At 41.6% G+C, this 26,441-nt stretch overlaps 1 protein-coding gene across 1 annotated transcript in view; it reads right to left on the reverse strand.

Annotated features, from left to right (window-relative positions):
- Nucleotides 1-26,441, reverse strand: part of DNAJB13 (DnaJ heat shock protein family (Hsp40) member B13) — a 696,140-nt gene that overhangs the window by 560,974 nt on the left and 108,725 nt on the right. The window contains exons 3-4 of the mRNA XM_044073379.1: nucleotides 14,920-15,081; nucleotides 10,905-11,062 (exon numbers count right to left, since the gene is read on the reverse strand). Coding sequence (XP_043929314.1) covers nucleotides 10,905-11,062; nucleotides 14,920-15,081 — 320 coding nt within the window. The remainder of the gene's footprint in view (nucleotides 1-10,904; nucleotides 11,063-14,919; nucleotides 15,082-26,441) is intronic.

The following is a 26,441-nucleotide window of genomic DNA, read 5'->3' on the forward strand; positions in this document are numbered from 1 at the left end:
ATGATGCCGCTCTTATTGGGATGAATTGTATTTCATTCCCTAAATATAACACCTTTATTGTATGTTATTTTGTGGGTTGACATATTTATATTATATGGTTATTTTTTTAAGTTTGATCATCCCTGTATGGGTGCTAGTTGTAGTAATAAGGCTTATTAGTTATCTACTTTATCTCTCCTTGCTGTAGCTGAGACTTTTTCTATGTGTCTCTGCATAGAAAATATGCATATGCATATATTGTATTCTTAGTCCAAGTTCTGCTTTTTGATTGGCTATGGGATGCTATGCTGTTGCTCGATTGGTTATTTCTATTAGAAGCCTGACTGAGTCATTAGCTGTATGAATAATGTTGACTGGCTATTTATTGGATCTTCTTATTGGAGGAGAGTCCCCTTCCATGTATTCTTATTAGCACTAGTCCTTTCGGCTTTATTATGCTTCGTATATTATGTGAAGCACTGAGAAACATATTTGAGTGAATCGTTGTTAACTCTGCTCTTGATATGGAGATTTTACATTCTCTACGTAGTAATACGTTGACATCTAAATATCTACTACTTTTATTTTAGATCACTAGTGAGTCTTCATTCTTATTGATTAATATGTATTGTTTGAGTGACATATTCTAAATTGCTTTGTTGAGATTATGTACATTCTGTTCAGCTGACTCTTTGTAGATGATTGGCTCTGTCATGTTTTATTATCTCTTGACAGGCTGATTTTACATTAAGTCCTATTGGTTGAGGTTTCTATAGACATACAAGTGATTGGTGGATCACTAATTTGTCCTTTATTGGAGTGAACTTTTTAATATGTGTCCCTATTGGTATGAGTCTTTTTATTTATATTATGACCTAATCCCGTTTTCTATATATGAGGCTATGTACGGCTTTCGATTATCTAACACACTTTATAGTTTATTGGTTCTGCCATTTTTTTTACTATTCCTGATAGGCTAGTTCTATATCAAGCCCTATTGGATGAGTTAGCTATAGGAACTTAATTGTTTGGTGAATCGTTAACTCACCCCTTATTGGAGTATTTTTTTGAATATGCATTCTGATTGGAGCAACTCTCTCGATTTTATTTTGTTTTTAATATACAAATTTATATACAGCCTTTGCATATTTTATTTACTTGTTGGGATGGTCGTTATTGACAAATGTTTACTTTTCTAAACAAATTTTTAATCCTCTATCATTTTTAACCTGCTACCATTGAGATATGTTTGTTGCTATTTTTTGTTGATTTTCTTTTTGTATGTACATATTTATTATTCTGTTTTTGATTGGCTTAAATTCTACACTAATTTTATTAATTGATTGCCTTACATGTGACCTTTTATAGTACTGTGATTGGATGCTCTTTGTTTTAAATATGTGCTGAATATTTTTCTTGTGGTCTGAAGAAGTGGTTTCCCTACACTGTAAAAGTGCTTACTAGTTTAATAAAGATTTAGCCTCTACAGTCATGGTAGCCTGGAATTTGTTCTTTTTGTATAAAAACTTACTGACCTTAACTGCACTCCCGTTTAAAAAGGAACTTAGTTATCTTAATTCCAGGACAGTTCTTCTTCTTCTTTCGGCTTTTCCCGGTTAGGGGTCGCCACAGCGGATCACCTTGTCCGCACATTGAATGGCAGTGGAGTTTTACAGTGTCGAGTTGCCAGCCCGGCGCCCAACCTTCCACAGAAGGCACACTCACACACACACCTAGGGCCAATTTAGAGTGTCCAATCCACCTGCAGCATGTCTTTGGGATGTGGGAGGAAACCGGAGCACCCGGAGGAAACCCACGCGACCACAGGGAGGACATGCAGACTCCGCACAGAAGGCACCCCAGCCGAGGATCGAACCGGAGAACCTCTTGCTGTGAGGCTGCAATGCTAACCACTGCACCACCGTGGCCGCCCCATCTTAATTCCAGGACAGTAATAGTATCTAATGAGGAAGAGGCTATTCAACTTACATGACATTAAAGAGGCAAATGCCTTTATTCAAAGCATAAAATCTCAAATGAAAAACCAGGAAGGGAATTCAGAGAAGAAGTGATTGACAGATAAAGAAATGGAGTGGGAAATGGTTCAAAGTAAAATGTAGTGTGTATTCTCATCCCACAAATCTACTGACCCCCAAAAAAGAAATCTACTTACAGAAATGCAGAGCTGCCTAATCATTATGGTAACACCAAACTGCAGTCCCGCAAACAACTGAAAAAGCCTTCAGATGTCTCCTCTTCTTCAAAGCCCCAGTGATCTGGAACTCGGGAAGGCAACACATGGAAGGAGGAGGGCACTACTGGGTGCTGACCAATCATTCCTGAAGGAATACAATACAATCGAACCTTGGGATGGTAAGATCATAGGAGTTTTGAATGCTTCATGAGTTGAAAGCAGGATAGGTATTGGTCAGTATGAAAAAATTGCTTTGTCCCATGGAATGGAAATGAAAAGAGATATCCTGGGATAGTATGGAACATTTTTTTCCATAAATATCTTTGCTATATTTTATATTAATCTAAATATGCAGATCAGTGTATAAATATCTCGCCTGAATGGGACTGTTTGTTTACAAAATATGGATGTGAACAGGTTGATTGCAAACTATTAAATTTGCCAATTGCTTTCAATGTAGTAATGGATTAAAATCAATAAACTAATATCAATGATTATTAGTAGGTTCCTGAACTGTGTACATAGTTTGGAGTTAGTGTTAATTTGTTACAGTTACTTTTTCAAAGTATTTCCTATACTGTTGCTGGTTGGATGAATGCTAAATACTGTTGTACTTTTATCATCCTTTTATTAATAAATAAATACAATTTGGTTTAAACAACTACCTGGGAGTGACTCATATTATTATTAGCTACAGGTATACAACTACCTGGGAGGGATTGAACTACAGGTATATAACTACCTGGGAGTGACTCATTATTATTAGCTATAGGTATATAACTACCTGGGAGTGAGTCATTATTATTAGCTACAGGTATACAACTACCTAGAAGTGACACTTATTACTATTAGCTATAGGTATACAACTACCTGGGAATGAAAGAGCTACAGGTATACAACTACCTGGGAGTAACTCATTATTATTAGCTACAGGTATACAACTACCTGGAAGTGACTCATTATTATTAGCTACAGGTATATAACTACCTGGGAGTGACTCATTATTATTAGCTACAGGTATACAACTACCTGGGAGTGACTCATTATTATTAGCTACAGGTATACAACTACCTGGGAGTGACTCATTATTATTAGCTACAGGTATACAACTACCTGGGAGTGACTCATTATTATTAGCTACAGGTATACAACTACCTGGGAGTGACTCATTATTATCAGCTACAGGTATACAACTACTTGGGAGTGATTGCGCTACAGGTATACAACTACCTGGGAGTGACAGTAAATATTATTAGCTACAGGTATATATCTGAGAGTGACTCCTATTATTATTAGATACAGGTACACAACAACCTGAGAGTGTCAGTTATTATTATCAGCTATAGGTATATGACTACCTGAGAGTGACAGTCATTATTATTAGCTACAGGTATACAACTACCTGGGAATGAAAGAGCTACAGGTATACAACTACCTGGGAGTAACTCATTATTATTAGCTACAGGTATACAACTACCTGGGAGTGACTCATTATTATTAGCTACAGGTATACAACTACCTGGGAGTGACTCATATTATTATTATCTACAGGTATACAACTACCTGGGAGTGACTCATTATTATTAGCTACAGGTATACAACTACCTGGGAGTGACTCATATTATTATTATCTACAGGTATACAACTACCTGGGAGTGACTTATTATTATTAGCTACAGGTATACAACTATCTGGGAGTGATTCATTATTATTAGCTACTGGTATACAACTACCTGGGAGTGACTCTTAGGATGAGATGTATCATAGGATGACACTAGGCTATTGGCCCTGAGGCCCTTACAACCCTAGCCAAGAATTCAGCCCATTTTCCGACAAGTCAGTACCCGATGCCCCTGCCCATCTGGGACACAGGTGGAATCCCAGGGGTGTATTTTCTGTTCCCCATCCGGTTATCCAGGTTGCACTTAAAAATGGTTAATGAGGTACTCTGTTTGACATACAGAGGGAGTCTATTCCACAGATGGGGGAGTCGTTGGGACACAAATCTATCCTACCAAAATGTCCTATTGATGTCACAGACCAGGTTGAGGTCATGTGTGCAGGTTATTCGAGTGGAGCTTGACTTGTGGATATACAGCAGTCCCATCAAGGTGGGGTCTGAGATCGCTTTGTATGCCAGACAGAAGTCACCTCTGAGGAGTTTGTATGAGACTGAGTAGAGAGAGAGGGCCTTTGGCCTATCTGTGTAGGGTAGACGCTTGAGGCCCTGGATTCTCCTGGTGAGGAACCTCTGTGGTCTCTCCAGCTGCTGCATGTGTTTTGTGAGGTACATGCCAAAACGGCCATTGTACTCAATAACAGATCTTATTAGGGATGAATACAGGGATGATATGACCTCCTTGTCTGTGGATGATATACCCTTACTAATGAGGTGGGAAATGTAGAAAGCTTTCTGTACAAAAGAGGCAAAATGGTGGTCAAACGTCAGTTTGCTATCCACCTGGGTGCACAAGTACCTCCCAACTGATTGAGTACTTAGGACCTTGTTATTAATGTGATAATTTATGGGGACACCATTCTCCCCAAAGGGGGATGATGACACATTTTGTGGCATTCAGTTTGAGGCCATGTTTCTTGCACCACTCATTTGTTTGGGTGAGACACTCTTTGAGGATGTCCACATCACTAGGGGAATTGATGAGAGTGCCCAGCTTGCAGTCATCTGCAAAATTGGTCAGCCATAGTCCACTGGTTTTGGTCTGCACCTCAGAAAAGTATATCCCAAACAACAGAGGCCCCAAGATTGATCTCTGGTATACACCGCTCATTATGGGCCTACTGCTTGAGGTGGCTTCTCCTATTTTGACTAGGTGGGTTCTATCAGTGAGACAGTTTGCTACCCATCTGGTAACATATGGATTGATGCCTAGTTGAGAGAGTTTATCTATTATACCTGAGTGAAGAATATTATCAAAGGCTTTGACCAAGTCAAGGTAGTCGGTGTGCACCGTCTTCCCCTCATCCATGGCTTTGGAGACAGTCTCAAAAAGTTGACCAAATTTAATAGGCATGACCTCCTTGACAAAACCAAACTGTGTGGGATTCAGTGTCTGGAGGTTGCCAATGTCCTTGTTAATGAGGTCCATGATAATCTGTTCCATGGCCTTGCAGATCAGGCTAGTTAGGCTGATGGGGCTATAATTTCCTGGATTGATGGACACTCCACCTTTATACAAAGGGATGACAGTGGCTGTCGTCCACTTGTCTGGGACGAAGTCATTACTCAGGCTTTGGTTGAACCAGGTGGCTAATGGTGTTGCAAGTTCATGCTTGAGTTCATGTAGGATGCAGCCTGGGATGTTATCGGGTCCCATGGAGGCTGTATTTATTGCCTTTCAGAGAGCAGTGATGACTTGCTTCCTAGAGATAAGGGGAGGGGGGCAGGTGCTAGGGATGTCCTGATTTACTGATGAGGGGATAGAGAGGTGACGTTTTCACTGAACATGTCTGCCAGCAGGTTGGCTATATCTACAGCACTGGTGTATGTGGTGTCCTTGACCATCAGTTCTGAGCAGATCTGAGTGCATCCCTTAAGACTACGGACATATGTGAAGAAGGCCTTATGATTGTCTTTAGTAGATGGGGCCAGTTTGGACTCAAAGTATGCTTTGGTGGATTTCACTAGTGCTCTTATTTGCTTGTTCAGGCTAAGGAGAGATTGCTTCCAGTTAAGCACCTGCTCCTTCTTGGTCTTGGACAGCAATTTTTTCCTTTTATTATAGAGTTCATTTATTGCAGATGTCCACCAGACAGGTTTACTCTAACCATGAGGAGGAGGATTCTGTCCTGTCTGGTATTCCTGATTCCATGCAGCTATAAAAATGCTCATATTAGTGTACGGCTGTGGTAGTGCAGCAGTAGCGTTGTCGCCTCACAGCAAGAGCTTCAAATGTTTGATTCCCAGCTGGAGCGCCTTCTGTGTGGAGTCTGCATGTCCTCCCCATGGTTGAATGACGTTAAAAAGATATGCAGGTAGGTGTGTGCGTTCTTTGAAGGTTGGGCGTCGGGCTGGCAACTCAGCACCATAAAAATCTACTGCCAATCATTAGCGGACCGGAGTTTTGCTGTGGCGACACCTAACCGGGAAAAGCTGAAAGAAGCTGCTTTTATAGTACTTTAGTGTAGGTTTGGATATTTGTTTCAGTTCCTATGGAGGGAGAGGCAGCTGTGAAGCTGTTTATACCTTTCCTCTGGAAATTGTAATCAGCTTTGGAGAATTGTTTTGTTTGACCTTAGCTAGGGGTGAGTCAGGGGAGATGGTGATTTTGAAAATTAATGCTTTTTTCTCGGATCTTGTGGGGGTGTCAACCAGCTGGTCCAAGGCATTTGCATTGAAAAAAATCAAGAAATCTTTGAGCATTTGTGTTTTGGCATGAATAGTTCTTCCAATCTATGGTTGTATAGTTAAAGTCACCCAAGATAAGGGTAAAGGGTTGAATCTTGACAGATTTGAAGAGGTCCAGATAGGGGGAGTGAATATCTTGAGTCAACGTTGGGGGCCTGTAACTAGCTAAGATTTGAATAGGGGTCTTGTCAATGGTTAACTGCACCTGGAGTGTCTCCTGTGTGTCATACTGTTTGACCAGCCTGGAGGTGTGTATGTCTTTTTTGTATATTGCAACTCCACTTCCTTTTGTTTTGCTGCCCATGGTTTGGGGTCTGAATGTATGATGGTATGAGTAACCTAGTATGGCTCTGGTTACTGTTATTAGCTACACATATACAACTACCTGGGAGTGGCACATTATTATTAGCTACAGTTATACAACTACCTGGGAGTGAGTCTTAATATGAGCTACAGGTATACAAGTACCTGGAAGTGACTGACTGTTATTAGCTACAGGTATACAACTACTTGGGGGTGACTGACTATTATCAGCTATAGGTATACAAGCACCTGGGAGTGACTCGTATTACTGTTAGCTACAGGTATACAACTACCTGAAACTGACTCTTATTATTAAGAGCTACAGGTATAGAACTACCTGGAAGTGACTCAGTATTATTAGTTACAGGTATACAACTACCTGGGAGTGACTTTTATTATTATTATTATTATTATTATTATTATTATTATTATTATTATTATTGTTATTATTATTATTATTGTTATTATTATTGTTGTTATTATTATTATGATTGTTATGATTATTATTATTATGATTATTATTATGATTATGATGATGATGATTATTATTATAATTATTATTATCATTATTATTATTATTATTATTATTGTTATTATTATTATTATTATTATTATTATTATTATTATTATTATTATTATTAGCTAGAGATATAGAATTACCAGGAAGTGACATTATGTTCCAGTCTTGGGCTTCAGTCTACAGATCTAACAGGTCTGTAGGTTAAGAATAATATTCTATATGAAAATATTGTTGTGTTCACACATGGGACACTCTAACTTCATTCAGGAAAGTTCTACGCTACATTCCCCTCTCCAAGCAAGAACATTTTTAGAAAAGCATTAGTTTACACATAATGCCCAGACCTTTCTAAAGTAATGGCATGCTGCTACAAGTGGAATATGTGGTTTTATTCTGACATATTACACTATCTAAAAGTCATTCTTGTATGTGAACTAGTCCTGCTTTACTGCAAGAATCCTGGTAACCGCAGCAGTGATCTGCGTCATACAGTACTCTGCACCTTACACGCTATGCCCACCTGTACCAAATCCTTCCCCACAACTTAAAAGTGCTCAGTTCTCTTAGAATATGAGCTATGTTTTGTTAAGTAGTGATCAAGTACTTTTGTTTTCAGAATCTGAAACTAATCAAATGGAGGTTTTAACTCCTGCACCCACAAAAATGTTCAAGACTGCTGGAAACATACCTTAGCAAGTTCTCAACTTTTCTTTATGCCCTTAACCCACCATCAGCACTTTGTCTGTAGCAGCCCTTTCTTTTTTGTCCTGTTAAGTTATTGTTGTACCTCTGGTTCCTGCATATTTTTGAAGTGACTCTACTTAACTGCCCTTCCCTGTGTCAATTCTTCTCTCAGATTCTGCAGCTCAGTGTTACACTGTATCTCTTAGGAATGCTGAATTAGTCACTACCTAAATCGGTATACGAGTTCATAGTTACAATTTATGTTTATCACCTTATCCTGTATTTTATTTCCTACTTACAATGTTAAATGAGTCGCTGTTTGTTATAAAGCTTCGATCTGCACAACATTTCCATATGTACCACTACCAGCTCCCAAAACAAAACTCTGCACACGTGCAGCACTATTACTTTACAACCTTGGCCTTAAGACATGCTTTCACCTTGGAGCTATAAATTTAACAATGTTAAGTTCTGCACACATACAGCACTATTACTTTACAACCTTGGCCTTAAGACATGCTTCCACCTTGGAGCTATAAATTTCACAACGTTAAGTTCTGCACACGTACAGCACTATTACTTTACAACCTTGGCCTTAAGACATGCTTTCACCTTGGAGCTATAAATTTAACAACGTTAAGTTCTGCACACGTACAGCACTATTACTTTACAACCTTGGCCTTAAGACATGCTTTCACCTTGGAGCTATAAATTTAACAATGTTAAGTTCTGCACACATACAGCACTATTACTTTACACCCTTGGCCTTAAGACATGCTTTCACCTTGGAGCTATAAATTTAACAACGTTAAGTTCTGCACACATACAGCACTATTACTTTACAACCTTGGCCTTAAGACATGTTTTCACCTTGGAGCTATAAATTTAACAACATTAAGTTCTGCACACATACAGCACTATTACTTTACAACCTTGGCCTTAAGACATGCTTTCACCTTGGAGCTATAAATTTAACAACGTTAAGTTCTGCACACATACAGCACTATTACTTTACAACCTTGGCCTTAAGACATGCTTTCACCTTGGAGCTATAAATTTAACAACGTTAAGTCCCGCACACATATAGCACTGTTACTTTACAACCTTGGCCTTAAGACATGTTTTCACCTTGGAGCTATAAATTTAACAATGTTAAGTCCTGCACACATACAGCACTGTTACTTTACAACCTTGGCCTTAAGACATGCTTTCACCTTGGAGCTATAAATTTAACAACGTTAAGTTCTGCACACATACAGCACTATTACTTTACAACCTTGGCCTTAAGACATGTTTTCACCTTGGAGCTATAAATTTAACAACATTAAGTTCTGCACACATACAGCACTATTACTTTACAACCTTGGCCTTAAGACATGCTTTCACCTTGGAGCTATAAATTTAACAACGTTAAGTTCTGCACACATACAGCACTATTACTTTACAACCTTGGCCTTAAGACATGCTTTCACCTTGGAGCTATAAATTTAACAACGTTAAGTCCCGCACACATATAGCACTGTTACTTTACAACCTTGGCCTTAAGACATGTTTTCACCTTGGAGCTATAAATTTAACAATGTTAAGTCCTGCACACATACAGCACTGTTACTTTACAACCTTGGCCTTAAGACATGCTTTCACCTTGGAGCTGCTCAACTCCTTCTGCATTGCAGGTATCTCCTACAGTGATTGCTCGACTCCTTCTGCATTGCAGGTATCTCCTACACTGACTGCTCAACTCCTTCTGCATTGCAGGTATCTCCTACACTGATTGCTTGACTCCTTCTGCATTGCAAGTATCTCCTACACTGATGCTCGGCTCCTTCTGCATTGCAGGTTATCTCCTACACTGATTGCTTGACTCCTTCTGCATTGCAAGTATCTCATACACTGACTGCTTGACTCCTTCTGCATTGCAGGTATCTCCTACACTGATTGCTCAACTCCTTCTGCATTGCAGGTATCTCCTACACTGATGGTCGACTCCTTCTGCATTGCAGGTATCTCCTACACTGACTGCTCGACTCCTTCTGCATTGCATGCATCTCCTAAACTGATGTTCAACTCCTTCTGCATTGCAGGTATCTCCTACACTGACTGCTTGACTCCTTCTGCATTGCAGGTATCTCCTACACTGATGCTCGACTCCTTCTGCATTGCAGGTATCTCCTACACTGACTGCTCAACTCCTTCTGCATTGCAGGTATCTCCTACACTGATTGCTTGACTCCTTCTGCATTGCAAGTATCTCCTACACTGATGCTCGACTACTTCTGCATTGCAGGTTATCTCCTACACTGATTGCTTGACTCCTTCTGCATTGCAATGTATCTCATACACTGACTGCTTGACTCCTTCTGCATTGCAGGTATCTCCTACACTGATGGTCGACTCCTTCTGCATTGCAGGTATCTCCTACACTGACTGCTCGACTCCTTCTGCATTGCATGTATCTCCTACACTGATGCTCAACTCCTTCTGCATTGCAGGTATCTCCTACACTGACTGCTTGACTCCTTCTGCATTGCAGGTATCTCTTACACTGATACTCGCCTCCTTCTGCATTGCAGGTATCTCCTACACTGACTGCTCGACTCCTTCTGCATTGCAGGTATCTCCTACACTGATTGCTCAATTCCTTCTGCATTGCAGGTATCTCCTACACTGATGCTTGACTCCTTCTGCATTGCAGGTGTCTCCTAAAGCATCTGGCGTAAAAATCTAATATATGTATCAGAGTGTGAGCAAAATCAGTAAGTAATGCACCAAAAAAGAGAACATGGCACATTCAGATATTCTAGCATCTAATGTTCTGATCTTACAAAGACATTAATCAAGTACAAAGACATTCTCACCCTGCGTGAGATTTTGATTTTTTTCATGCACCCATAGAACAGGTCTTCCAATGACAAGTAAAGGTCACGCTCAATTGGTGTGTCCTGCTTTTTAACGCCTCTTCCTCGCAGGCCACCAAATCCTGTGTTTACTTCATCACCATCGCTCATAAAGAAATCTGAAAAAAATTGATACATGAATAACGTTCACTACACTGTTTTAACGTTCTATATCATACAATTGTTTATGTACATATACTGAGACCACAGTATTTGTCTTGGGGAAGGCATCTACAAGCACTCTAAGCCTGTAATATATCAAATACAAATCATACCGCTTAACCTCTTAGAGCAAGAAATCTGGACAAAGTCACAAATAATTGGGGGGATAAAGGCCAAAAAATAGGAACACTTTTTAAATATTGCTCTTACAAACTTAGAAAGTTGAGAGAATAACAGGTTTTGCATTAGCATTAATATTCTAATAGATATAAAGTTGAAAATCAAGTGCCTGCCATTATTTTCTGACTTTAGTTCTCAATGATTTGCTAGTGATTTGCTAGAAAACTACAATTTTATGAGAAATAGACCAAAAATATGAGTCAAAAATCTGGACAATCTGCGAAAATCTGGACAGTTGAGAGCTATGCACCAAATGCTGCCATTCTGGAAAGTTTTGTTTACCTTCTTTGTTCAGATTCAGACTTTGAGGTACAGTGAAAGCCATGATTACTGCTGCAGATCTACTTGGTAGGGCAGCTGTTTTTTATTCATATCCGGTTATCAGCAAAACGGCTGGTATTGTCATCTCTCTATAATGCAAATAGCATACAACAATAAGTGAGTACAAATGCCAGTAAGTACCTCTGTGTGTTCACATACTGTGCTTATATCAGCAAAGAATGCTTCATGGTTCTGGACAGGATGTGAGTGACAGCCTGCTGCCAGCTCACCCATTCAATGGGGAGGGGAGGCCATTGCAGCCCTGGTTCTCTGCTTGATACCTAGCAGGAGCAGTGGGGGTGTTACACCCACATGTCATGAGCCTGCTGAGGACACCCTGCTAAGTGGTGCTTCATACACAGCAACCCAGACAACAATATGTGTGTGGGGGCATGCACAGTTCCCGAAAGCAGTGCTCAAGGAAGCTGCCACAGGGAGAGAGTAGGTCATCCCACTGTACCTAAAGCTGCACAGTGTTCTGGAATGCCATGCAATGAGTAGATTGCTCCACTGGACCTGAATCTGCACTGTGTTCTGAAACTCCAGGCAGAGAGTGGATCATTCCAAAGGACCTGAAGCTGCACAGTGTTCTCAAACTCCAGACAGGAAACAGGTCACTCCACTGGACCTCAAGCTTCACAGTGTTCTGGAACTCAAGCCAAAGTAGGTGACTACATTGGACCTGAAACTGCACAGTGTTCTGAAACTCCAGGGAGAGAGTACATCACCCTACTGGACCTGAAGCTGCATTGTGCTGTGGGAGTCCAGGCGGAGAGTAGGTCACTCCACTAGAACTGAAGCTACCTACTCCCTACCATCTCACTCTCTCCAGAGGGAAAACAAATGGTATGACTGGGCTCCCTGGAAAGGAACAAATCAGGGGACACCTGGCTCTTACCGCTAAAGGAATGAATGAGCCAATAGGCTGAAGGTAGAGCAGCCATAAGACAGGTTCAGTGGAGGTTGAGGAGTTGGAGAGGAAAAAAGAAGACAGGATGTTTTGTGGACCATATGTAGGTACCAGAATGTCACCCTTCCCTGATCAGGATACACAGCCCAATGAGATTTGATTTTCCTGTTCTGATTACCTGAGCATCAGCTCCTGCATCTGTAATCAAACCACCTCGCCAGTGTGAAGAATGACATGGCCTCCCATCGGGTATTCAGTAATGCTGGATTCAAAAATCATACTGTTAAACACATAGTAAATAATGTCTACAAAGAGTTTAAAATCCCACCTAACTGGCAAGATGGGAATTTAGTTATATTGTCCCACTGCACTACACCTGGAAAACAATTTATCATATGCTAAATACAATTCAACAAATAAAGTGGCCTTTCCCAGGTCTGATCTATAGACTGGTAGGTGAAACTTTGGATTATATAGTAACCACTGACTCACACATATCAATGACAAAAGTTATCGAATGATTAATGTTTGATTATTGATTATTTTTGTGCTTTTATGTCTTCTTTTTAGCATTTCAGATACACACACACACACACACACATATATATTTACACACACACACACACACACACACACACACACACACACACACACACACACACACACGCACACACACGCACACACACGCACACGCGCACATGCACACCTACACATGCACACACGCACATGCACACACACACACACACACACACACACACACACACACACACACTAAACACTTGATTTATAAAGTATAAACAATTTTATGGCAAAGTGTACCAAAGCACACTAACATAACCAATAAGATGTGATATTTAGACAAGCTAGACATAACGAAACATCATAAGTTCCAGTTATCAGATGTGAACGTAGGCTACCTTTACATTTTGATCCATCCTTCTCTGACTATTCTATGTGTGTGCCACAGACATTTTTAGAAAACATAGGTAAAATGACTATCATTTCACAAGGGTGGCACAGAAAGGAATTAACATGTCAAGCACTTGCAGTGTCTAGAATCACAGCAGTTCTCCATTAAGGAACAGTAGCTACAGAAGTATAAGTGAATTAGTGATGACAGCAGGCACTCGCTGTGGACCTCAGTCACCTATGTGCAGTGATGACAGCAGATGCTCACTGCGGAGCTCAGTCACCTATGTGCAGTGACAGAAACCCACTGTGGAGCTCAGTCACCTATGTGCAGTGATAACAGCAGACACTCACTGCGGAGCTCAGTCACCTATGTGCAGTGATGACAGCATATGCTCACTGTGGAGCTCAGTCACCTATGTGCAGTCATGACAGCAGATGCCCACTGCGGAGCTCAGTCACCTATGTGCAGTGATGACAGCCTATGCTCACTGTGGAGCTCAGTCACCTATGTGCAGTCATGACAGCAGATGCCCACTGTGGAGCTCAGTCACCTATGTGCAGTGATGACAGCAGACGCTCACTGTGGAGCTCAGCCACCTATGTGCAGTGATGACAGCAGACACTCACTGTGGAGCTCAGCCACCTATGTGCAGTGGTAACAGCAGACACTCACTGTGGAGCTCAGTCACCTAGTGCAGTGATGACAGCAGACACTCACTGTGGAGCTCAGTCACCTATGTGCAGTGGTGACAGCAGATGCTCACTGTGGACCTCAGTCACCTATGTGCAGTGGTGATAGCAGATGTTCAGTGTGGAGTTCAGTCACCTATGTGCAGCAATGATGGCAGATGCTCACTGTGGAGCTCAGTCACCTATGTACAGCGATGATAGCAGATGCTAACTGTGGAAGTGTGGAAGTCAGTTACCTATGTTCAGCGATGACAGCAGATGTTCACTGTGGAGCTCAGTCACCTATGTGCCGCGATGACAGCAGATGCTCACTGTGGAGCTCAGTCACCTATGTGCAGCGGTGACAACAGACGCTCACTGTGGAGCTCAGTCACCTATGTGCAGTGACAGACACTCAGTGTGGAGCTCAGTCACCTAACATTAAAGCACACTGAAACATTATGACAATTATAGGGCTTAACATGCCAAGTTACTGTAAGAGACAGATGTCCAATACAGACAGCAATCAAGTGGATGAAGAGAAGTCATTTTAAAAGTACTGTGACTGTACAAGCTGTATACAATGTTAGGCAGTCAGCTGTATGCAAGTCAGAAGACCAATAGCAGCATTCTGAGAAAACTAAAGCTTACCTCTGAGGTGTAACCTTTTCAGTACTCACATATTAGATTTACTCATACTGTCTGCAATCCAGAAAGGCCAATGACCACTCATCCAAATGCTGTGTCAAAATATAATCAGCCAACAAAGGGAACTGCCAGCGCAAAGAGCACATGATGCAAGAGAATCTGCTCTTCACTTACCAGCAAAGGGATTGTCTCCTCCAAAGAAGTCCCTGAAGATTTTCTCTGCATTTCCATGGAAGGTATACCCTGATGTCCAGGCACCAGAACCACCAAACTCAGGGGGGACTCCTCCTTTCAGACCTTCTTCTCCAAATTTATCATAGGTAGCTTTTTTCCTGACTGAATTAAAACACAAGAAATTATAAGAAATATGATTCTGTATCATATGAATTTGTTTATATTACACATATAAAGCACTTTTTACCAATGGATAACACCCCCACAGTGATAAGTGACAGCTACCTGATAGAAGTCAGACAGCTGTGCAAAGACTCAGTGTGTGAATCCTGATTTTGCACACCTAACCAAATACCCAATGTGTCCTGGCCTCATGGGTAATGACAGCAGTGGAGGAATCTCCTTATTTACATAACGCCCAGGGACCTTAATGCAGGGAAGCATGCCGTCAACATTTGTTCTAATAACAATGGGGATTATATGGCGGGCTGATAACCTCATCTCAAAAATATTTTGATATTTTGAAGAACTGCCTTTCAAACAAATGCTAGAGATCCAAGTAACCCACATACAATAACACAAGTATTAATACATTTTCATCCTCCTACCACCCTTTTGTATGATTGTGAATATGGCTGTATGTGTTGGTTTATATGTAAATATAGGTATATGGATTCACTTCTGAATCTTGAAAGACCAGAATGTCGAAAGTGCACAAACATGAAAACACACAACACTAAATCATTAAAACACAAATAAAAACACAACCTTCCTTGAACATAAAAACAAAACAATAATAAACTGAAAACAAATAACATGAGCATACGTTTTTACAGATGGGCAAACCTCCCTACACGTAGCTAGTTATATATACCAATTCCAAGGTCATACTAACTAAAAAAAAAAAACACAAACCTACTTTTATGTGCCTTACACTCCCATTGCACACTGTCATACTAACACTCACTAATAACCACACACACACTACACGTACAAAAATCACCACTTTCAACACTAACACACATACACACACACACACAAACACTCACTCACCTACCCCAACCTACACCTAAAACTCCCCAAAAAAATGAAAACTAACACATTTCTACCCAAAACCCTAAAAAAGTGCACACCTAACTGAATTTCCATACATAACCGGACATCAGCCACCATGTAGAAATCCCAGACCACACTGCCCCTTAAAGAGACAGCAAACAATAAAGCTCACACTGCACCATACCTACCTCGAATTCGGGAAACTGAGATTGAGCACAGGTCATCAGAAATTATATTTTATGTATACTTTACCCCCCCACCCCCTAAAGGGCCCATATCTATACAGGAAGAATACAGAGTCCCTGTAATCACAACTATGCAGGTAAAAGCTGCACTCTCTAAAGCCAAAAACACAGCATCCCAGGCTGTGTTTTACACAAACTTCAGAATGAACTGGCTCCCCACTTAAGCACCAAGTTCAATAATAGCCTCGCATCAGGCTTTGTGCCCACTGAATGGCACACAGCAACAGTTATCCCACTCCACAAAGGGGGAGCCACCACTGATCCCGGGAACTATCGACCTATTAGCCTGATGAGCCTGGTCTGCAAGGCCATGGAAAGTATCATCATGGAACTCATAAACAAAGACATTGGTAACCTCCAAACACTGGATCCCACCCAGTTTGGGTTTGTGAAAGGCAGATCATGCCTCCTGAACCTGATTGACTTCTTTGAGGCAGTCACCAAAGCTGTGGATGAGGGTAAGGTGGTTCACACAGCCTATCTTGACCTCGCCAAGGCTTTCAACACCATCCCCCATTCTGGAATTATAGCTAAACTCACTAAACTAGATATAAATCTCTACGTCACAAGATGGGTTACCAACTGGCTCACTGACAGAACCCACACTGTAAAAGTTGCAGACTCCAAATCTGACCTCAAAGCAGTGACAAGTGGAGTACCACAGGGTTCCGTCCTGGGACCTCTCCTGTTTGGTATCTACTTCTCCGAAGTACAGGCTAATACAGAAGCCCTCTGGCTAACAAAGTTCACAGATGACTGCAAACTAGCAGCCATAGTCAAGTCCCCAAATTATGTGGACATCCTACAGAGGGGCCTCACTGAGACAAATGCCTGGTGTCAGAGCCATGGTCTCAAGCTCAATGCCAAAAAGTTCAGTGTCTTCCCCTTTGGTAAAAACTCTGTACCCATGAACTACCACATAGGCAGCAATCTACTTAACACCAAATGCGTGATAAGAGACCTTGGGACCCAGGTGGACAGTAGTCTCTCCTTTGATCGCCACAGTAGTCAGGAAGTCCTTCTATGTGGCACACCTCATCATAAAAGGGTTTTCATCCAGGAAAAAAGAGGTCATTGTTCCCCTATACTCGACACTCTTTAGAGTAGACCCATTATAGAGTACAACACCCCTTTTGGAATGTACTTCACAAGACATCTGCAGCAGCTGGAAAGGCCACAGAAGTACCTCACAAAGAGGATTACTGGCCTCAAACAAATGCCCTACACTGACCACCTCAAAAAACTCCAGCTTTACTCAGTAGCATATCGTCTACTCTGAGGTGATCTCTGCCTAACATATAAAACTATGCCAAACCCAGAGCTGTTGGACATGCTACACCTAAAGAAATCCCAATCCCTCCAAGCTACACACTCTAGGGACCTAAACCTTGTCACCACAATAAATAGGACATGCTGGAGGGATAGATTCCTGTCCCAGAGACTTCCTATACTCTGGAACAAGCTACCCATCTATGTCAAGCAAAGTTCTTCATTAGCACTCTTCAAGAAAAATCTTGATGAGTGGATGGGAAATAGGAAATACACCCTGAGGATCACTTCTGTGTCTCTGCTCGACAGTGGCACAGGAAAATAACTTTCTTGGGTGGCGTAAGCTATGGAACCTAGCTGGCTAGGCTTACATAGGCCCTTGGGCCGATAGCCTAGTACCTACCTATGAACCTATGAACCTATGACACACTCTTAATGACACTAGTATCTCATTGTAATGATGAATGTTGAAAAGTGCATGTCAATGTGAGTGTTTATTCACCTCCTGCACCCCTGACACATGGGAGTGCATTCTCCACATCCCTGTTATCTTAATATTCTTATTCTGAGGTCATACAACCTTGCAGATGACTGTAACGTTACGGGATATATAATCTTATCTTATCACCATACTAACGCCTAAGGTTGCAGGTTCTTGGATATGAGCATATTAAAATAGTAGGGGTGCAGAAGGTACTGGCCTCCCTGCATTATCCCATTGGTATACCCTTCCTCACCCATGTCTGACCACAAACTGGTAATTTTCTCGTTCAATATCACTAAACTAGCAGATGCAAATATTACAGTATTCAACGACTTATACAGACTTCCTATAATTCTGTGTTGAAGTGTCAAACTTCAGCTATATCTACAAATTTGCACCTAAGGTGTTGGCAGGGAGGAATGGGTGTGCCCATCCTTGGGGGGAAGGTCACTTGATGAAGACACTCCCAGAAGGGAAGCATGGTCCAAAGAGGGGAGTAGCCCTCTTATGCTATGTTGGTGAATGAAGGTTAGGAAGTTGAAAACAAGTGAAGTCATTAAAAAAAACAAAAAACAAAAATAAAAACAACAAAGACAATCCCCACAGCTATTGTTTGATGGGCAAGTGCCCCCAGTCACTGAATGCCCTTAATATCCAAGCCTATAGCAGCGCATAATGAAATAAGTCTAGGAGTGATGGGAGAAGCTGTACAACCCAGCGATGCATGTGATGCACTGGGGAAGAGGTGCCATATGAAGAAGCAATGGGGGGCAAAAAAAAGTATAACTGTAACTCCCAAAATGTTGATACAGCTAGTAGTTACACAAAAAAAATCTGCAATGACCTAGAAAACTGTGTAAATCTGTGAGTCCCTACTAAACAAAAATGGAAGAGAAAGAGCAAAGCAGCCTGGTTGTCTACATGCACGAAGAAATACTACAATAAGAGGAAAAAGCTCATTGTAATATATTACAAAATTAAAGACCCAGAATACAAGGTCAACATCAGAAGGTTATCCAAGGTACATAAAAATGCCATCAGGAAAATAAATGCCGCTGTGAACTTAGGCTGGCATCTGAAGCTAAGGGTAATTACAAATAAAGTTGCCAAATAACACCCAGCATTGCACTGTAATTATGCATAATGTCACTCCTTACTCGGAGCCAGTGGATTTCACAAATATATTAGCAAATAAATTCTCCAGATACATTTATGCAAAGGCAACTACTGAAATGTTAGTACTCATAATGTTGAGCCCTGACATACTGAGAAAGGCTGAAGATGAAGGAAAGGAGTGAGGATTAAACATCACTCTTCCCCTGCAACCTCCCCTCCCCAATGTGGGGCAAGCCTCCCCCAAGCTTAAAGAGAAAAAGGAACATTCAGAGAAATGGCCATCTCAGACTTAGTATATGTAAGTCAGTTTTTTTTTTTTTTTGGCCATTCTGTCTCTGTAATTTGGGACTTGCTGAAGCAGCCCTAACATTTCAAATGTTGGCCTAATGGTTAAGGTGTTTGCCTTACAAACACAAGGTACAGGGTTTGAATCTCACAGGGGATAACTGGCTAGGCTTAAAATGGCTCGCAAGGGCAGTTAGCCTAGCACTAGCCTATGAACCTATGAACCTACCCTCTGCAGACCTACATATATCTAAGGACCACAAATCCCCTATCGTCACAAAAGAACACTTGTTAAAAGCACTCTCTAAAACAAAAACATGCATACTGTAAGACACCTGATAACATACCAGGCTATCTGGTGAACAGCAATTAACGTGTTGATTGACCGCACCTACAACTACTTAACCTGAACTTATCCGTAGGCTTTGTCCCCGAGGATTAGTGCACACCAGTTGTGATGCCATTTCACAAGAGTAGTCCCACAGCAGGCCTAGAAATTACAGATCTATCAGCTCGATGAGCCATGGAATGGGTCATAAAAGACATGATAAACTACAACATAAAAAAATCTTATACGACTTGATCCCCAGTTTGGCTTCGTTAAGGGTAGATCGTGTCTAATGAATTTGGTGAATTGTTTTGAGAGGGTAACACAAGCTAAGGGAAATGGTAACACTTCCATACAGCATACCCTGACCTCACCAAGGCATCTGATACCATTCCACATGCTGACATTATCAACAAGCTAACTGTACTCCAAACTGATCCCAATGTAGTTAGATGGATAGCTAACTGGTTGAGGGACAGGACCCACGCCGATAGGGGCACGCATGTTCACAGACAACAGGAAAGTAACTGCTGGGGTACCACAGAGAGTTATGCTGTGATCTCTGCTATTCATCTTACAATTCTCTGATTTCTAAATCAAAAATGGGGTACTCTGGTTAACCAAGTTTGTAGATGATTGTAAACTAGATATTATACTTAAATTCCCTTCTGATATGCAGAAACTACAAAGTGAACTTACATGTTAATAGCTAAAACTAATGCCAAAAAAGCAACATTGTTACATTTGACAAACAAACCCTCCACCCAGATGACAGTATAGAAAACACTTCACTCCAAAGTGAAGATGTTGTGACAGGCTTTGGGCCATGGGTAGATAACTCTTTTGATAAATGTGTTGCAGCAGTGGTCAAGAAATCTTTCTGTCACAGCTGACTGGAAAGGGTACTTTCACTAGATCCAAACAAGTCCTTACCCCCTCTATATTCTGCACTGACCAGGCCCATCAGCAAACACAATGCACCATTTGGGATGTATCTTACTAAACATATCAAGCAGCTGGAGAGACCCCAAAAGTTACTGACAAAGAAGATCATGAATCTAAAGGACCTGAGTTACAAAGGGAGGTTGGAGGCCTTGTACTTGGCCTCAGTGTTGTAGAGATGTCGCAGGGGTAATCTGTGCCTTCTTTTGTGGGTCATTAGGGATCCACAGTCCAAGGCCTGTTATTCCTCCGTAAATCAAACAGTTTAGAGAACATTAGAACCAGAGATTTGAATGTGCATCAGCCAGTAAACAAATAATGGTGGAGAGGCAGATTTGGCATGCAATGACCACCCCTTCTCTGGAATAAACTTCCACTTCAGATGTATTAATGTGACAAACTAGATTTCCTTACGAAGGAATTAGACAGCTGGATAGATATTCAGGAATTCACCCCAGATCTGAATAGGCTATTGTTCCTTGAAAAAGGACAGAAGGTCAAAGGATGGATACTGACAAGGCTTAAATGACCACATGGCCCAGTTGCCTTGTATATTCTATTACACTATGATTCTCTGTCCACTGGTTCCCTATTTCTGCAGCAGTTTTGCATACTCAGAGAGGACTCTGTATTTGGAGCTACAGATACTGCTGGTTGCAGTGTTTCATACTCAGAAATATACAATTTATATTGAAGTGAGTAGATTGAAATACCGAATGTAAACCACACAATAATGAAGTGAACATAAAAGATTACACAATGAAAAAGAAAGCATTATGCTCAAATTAAATGTACCTGCAGCTCCATTATAACAACATGAATATCAATGCATTCTTCAGACTATATGCAAGTTTAATGCCACTGAATATACTGTTTTTGGGGATAATCTATAGCTTTAAAAATATTGGCTCTTATATATGTCAGTTAAATACTTACCAAATAACAATTCAGTCTGCAAGTGTACAGACTTAAAAAACAAAAAAAAAAACAAAAAGCATACTCCACGGAAAGTGCAAGATACACCCAAAATGTTTAATTCTTAAGTGCTTTAATCCACTGCTAGTAAGGTGAACTTGGGTCTATAGTACACTATTGAACATTTATAGGTTTGAATATCATATGGTCATCACCATATGATGGAACTAGTAAATATTCGAAAACGTAGTAAAAAACAAAAAAGAACCAAAAAGTAACCTCCGAACATCTTAAGAAGGGGGAAAGCCCTCCTGAACCCCCCCACACCCTCCGCTACTAAAATATACCAACTCAGAGATTGCACTACAGTGCAGAAAAGGGAAATCTTCCCATTCTGCACTGTAACGCAGATCTTCATTGACACGCTCACACATCGAAAAATTCAAATATATGGTGCCGACCATATGACATTTGATTTTTTTTTTGATGTGCAATAACGTGATAGGGAATCGGTGAACTTCATATGGTTGTATTCCTTCATATAGGTAATTTAATACTTCCACCACAAGATGACAGCGGATTTAATGATTATAAAAGGACAATCTGAGGAAGATTTTTGTCTGATGAAGTGCTTATCAGTTAAATACTTACCATGACACATCTGTCCCCTTCAGCTGGAGGAATACTTATCATCAGGCACTAGTCACTTGGCATCCATTACGTTCCCAGAATCACTCACTGTCAGCTGGGGGAATACTTACCATCAGGCACTAGTTGTTTGATATCCATTACAGTCTCAGAATTACTCACTGTCAGCTGGAGAAATACCATCAGGCACTAGTCGCTTGGCATCCATTACATTCCCAGAATCACTCATCAGCTGGGGGAATACTTATCATCAGGCACTAGTCGCTTGGCATCCATTACGTTCCCAGAATCACTCACTGTCAGCTGGGGGAATACTTATCATCAGGCACTAGTCGCTTGGCATCCATTACATTCCCAGAATCACTCATCAGCTGGGGAATACTTATCATCAGTCACTAGTCGCTTGGCATCCATTACGTTCCCAGAATCACTCTCAGCTGGGGGAATACTTATCATCAGGCACTAGTCGCTTGGCATCCATTACGTTCCCAGAATCACTCATCAGCGGGGGGAATACTTATCATCAGGCACTAGTCACTTGGCATCCATTACATTCCCAGAATCACTCATCAGCTGGGGGAATACTTATCATCAGGCACTAGTCGCTTGGCATCCATTACGTTCCCAGAATCACTCATCAGCTGGGGGAATACTTATCATCAGTCACTAGTCGCTTGGCATCCATTACATTCCCAGAATCACTCATCAGCTGGGGAATACTTATCATCAGGCACTAGTCGCTTGGCATCCATTACATTCCCAGAATCACTCATCAGCTGGGGGAATACTTATCATCAGTCACTAGTCGGCATCCATTACATTCCCAGAATCACTCATCAGCTGGGGGAATACTTATCATCAGTCACTAGTCGCTTGGCATCCATTACATTCCCAGAATCACTCATCAGCTGGGGGAATACTTATCATCAGTCACTAGTCGCTTGGCATCCATTACATTCCCAGAATCACTCATCAGCTGGGGGAATACTTATCATCAGTCACTAGTCGCTTGGCATCCATTACGTTCCCAGAATCACTCATCAGCGGGGGGAATACTTATCATCAGGCACTAGTCACTTGGCATCCATTACATTCCCAGAATCACTCATCAGCTGGGGGAATACTTATCATCAGGCACTAGTCGCTTGGCATCCATTACGTTCCCAGAATCACTCATCAGCTGGGGGAATACTTATCAGTCACTAGTCGCTTGGCATCCATTACATTCCCAGAATCACTCATCAGCTGGGGGAATACTTATCATCAGGCACTAGTCGTTTGGCATCCATTACGTTCCCAGAATCACTCATCAGCTGGGGGAATACTTACCATCAGGCACTAGTCGCTTGGCATCCATTACATTCCCAGAATCACTCACTGTCAGCTGGGGGAATACTTATCATCAGTCACTAGTCGCTTGGCATCCATTACATTCTCAGAATCACTCATCAGCTGGGGGAATACTTATCATCAGTCACTAGTCGCTTGGCATCCATTACATTCTCAGAATCACTCATCAGCTGGGGGAATACTTATCATCAGTCACTAGTCGTTTGGCATCCATTACATTCCCAGAATCACTCACTGTCAGCTGGGGGATACTTATCATCAGGCACTAGTCGTTTGGCATCCATTACGTTCCCAGAATCACTCACTGTCAGCTGGGGGGATACTTACCATCAGGCACTAGTCGCTTGGCATCCATTACGTTCCCAGAATCACTCATCAGCTGGGGGAATACTTATCATCAGTCACTAGTCGTTTGGCATCCATTACATTCCCAGAATCACTCGCTGTCAGCTGGGGGAATACTTATCATCAGTCACTTGTCGCTTGGCATCCATTACGTTCCCAGAATCACTCATCAGCTGGGGGAATACTTATCATCAGGCACTAGTCGCTTGGCATCCATTACGTTCCCAGAATCACTCATCAGCTGGGGAATACTTATCATCAGGCACTAGTCGTTTGGCATCCATTACATTCCCAGAATCACTCATCAGCTGGGGGAATACTTATCATCAGTCACTAGTCGCTTGGCATCCATTACATTTCCAGAATCACTCATCAGCTGGGGGAATACTTATCATCAGGCACTAGTCGCTTGGCATCCATTACGTTCCCAGAATCACTCACTGTCAGCTGGGGGAATACTTATCATCAGGCACTAGTCGCTTGGCATCCATTACATTCCCAGAATCACTCATCAGCTGGGGAATACTTATCATCAGGCACTAGTCGCTTGGCATCCATTACGTTCCCAGAATCACTCATCAGCTGGGGGAATACTTATCATCAGTCACTAGTAAACGGCATCCATTACGTTCCCAGAATCACTCATCAGCTGGGGGAATACTTATCATCAGGCACTAGTCGCTTGGCATCCATTACATTCCCAGAATCACTCATCAGCTGGGGGAATACTTATCATCAGGCACTAGTCGCTTGGCATCCATTACGTTCCCAGAATCACTCATCAGCTGGGGAATACTTATCATCAGGCACTAGTCGCTTGGCATCCATTACGTTCCCAGAATCAGTCATCAGCTGGGGGAATACTTATCATCAGTCACTAGTCGTTTGGCATCCATTACATTCCCAGAATCACTCACTGTCAGCTGGGGGGAATACCTATCATCAGTCACTAGTCGTTTGGCATCCATTACATTCCCAGAATCATTCATCAGCTGGGGGAATACTTATCATCAGTCACTAGTCGCTTGGCATCCATTACATTCCCAGAATCACTCATCAGCTGGGGGAATACTTATCATCAGGCACTAGTCGCTTGGCATCCATTACGTTCCCAGAATCACTCATCAGCTGGAGGAATACTTATCATCAGGCACTAGTCGCTTGGCATCCATTACATTCCCAGAATCACTCATCAGCTGGGGGAATACTTATCATCAGGCACTAGTCGCTTGGCATCTATTACATTCCCAGAATCACTCATCAGCGGGGGGAATACTTATCATCAGGCACTAGTCGCTTGGCATCCATTACGTTCCCAGAATCACTCATCAGCTTGGGGAATACTTATCATCAGTCACTAGTCGCTTGGCATCCATTACATTCCCAGAATCACTCATCAGCTGGGGGAATACTTATCATCAGGCACTAGTCGCTTGGCATCCATTACATTCCCAGAATCACTCATCAGCTGGAGGAATACTTATCATCAGTCACTAGTCGCTTGGCATCCATTACATTCCCAGAATCACTCATCAGCTGGGGGAATACTTATCATCAGTCACTAGTTGCTTGGCATCCATTACATTCCCAGAATCACTCATCAGCTGGGGGAATACTTATCATCAGGCACTAGTCGCTTGGCATCCATTACGTTCCCAGAATCACTCATCAGCTGGAGGAATACTTATCATCAGTCACTAGTCGCTTGGCATCCATTACATTCCCAGAATCACTCATCAGCTGGGGGAATACTTATCATCAGGCACTAGTCGCTTGGCATCCATTGCATTCCCAGAATCACTCATCAGCAGGGGGAATACTTATCATCAGGCACTAGTCGCTTGGCATCCATTACGTTCCCAGAATCACTCATCAGCTGGGGGAATACTTATCATCAGTCACTAGTTGTTTGATATCCATTACAGTCTCAGAATCATTCACTGTCAGCTGGAGAAATACCATCAGGCACTAGTCACTTGGCATCCATTACGTTCCCAGAATCATTCACTGTACTGCTCCCTGTCTCTCTGAATCAGGTTTGTTCCCAAATGCCTGCCTTTTGTACTGGATGCTGACCTAATAGCCACTCCCCTTGTGACAATTTACAAGAAGATGGTGGAAGGTGAGAGGGTAGACACATTCTATTGGTACAGTAAGCATGTAACTTTTTGCATCTCACATTATCCACTCTGTCCACATCAACTACATAATAGAATCTCCAGTTTCTCCTTTCCGGTGGCATCAAAACAGGAAACTCTAAATGATGATGGATCTGAGGATCGACTTGGACCTTAAGATCATATCCAGTTTATAATGACTGCAAATGTATGCAGAGAAGCCCAAGACACCATAACACAAAATAACTGATGCATTACCTTGTAAAATAAACCTTAGGTTAATAGCAAAAAAAAATACAGTCCAATAGCTACTTTAACATGCTGACCTTAGAAAATTTTGGGCTTAATCTGTTATAGGCAAAGTAAATATTTGATCATCTTTCCTCTGATCTCTGGTACTGTTTAGGTAGAAATGTAGTTAG

Source organism: Protopterus annectens, chromosome 5.part1 (genome assembly GCF_019279795.1).
Source record: "Protopterus annectens isolate FY-2018-M chromosome 5.part1, PAN1.0, whole genome shotgun sequence".
NCBI lineage: Eukaryota > Metazoa > Chordata > Ceratodontiformes > Protopteridae > Protopterus > Protopterus annectens.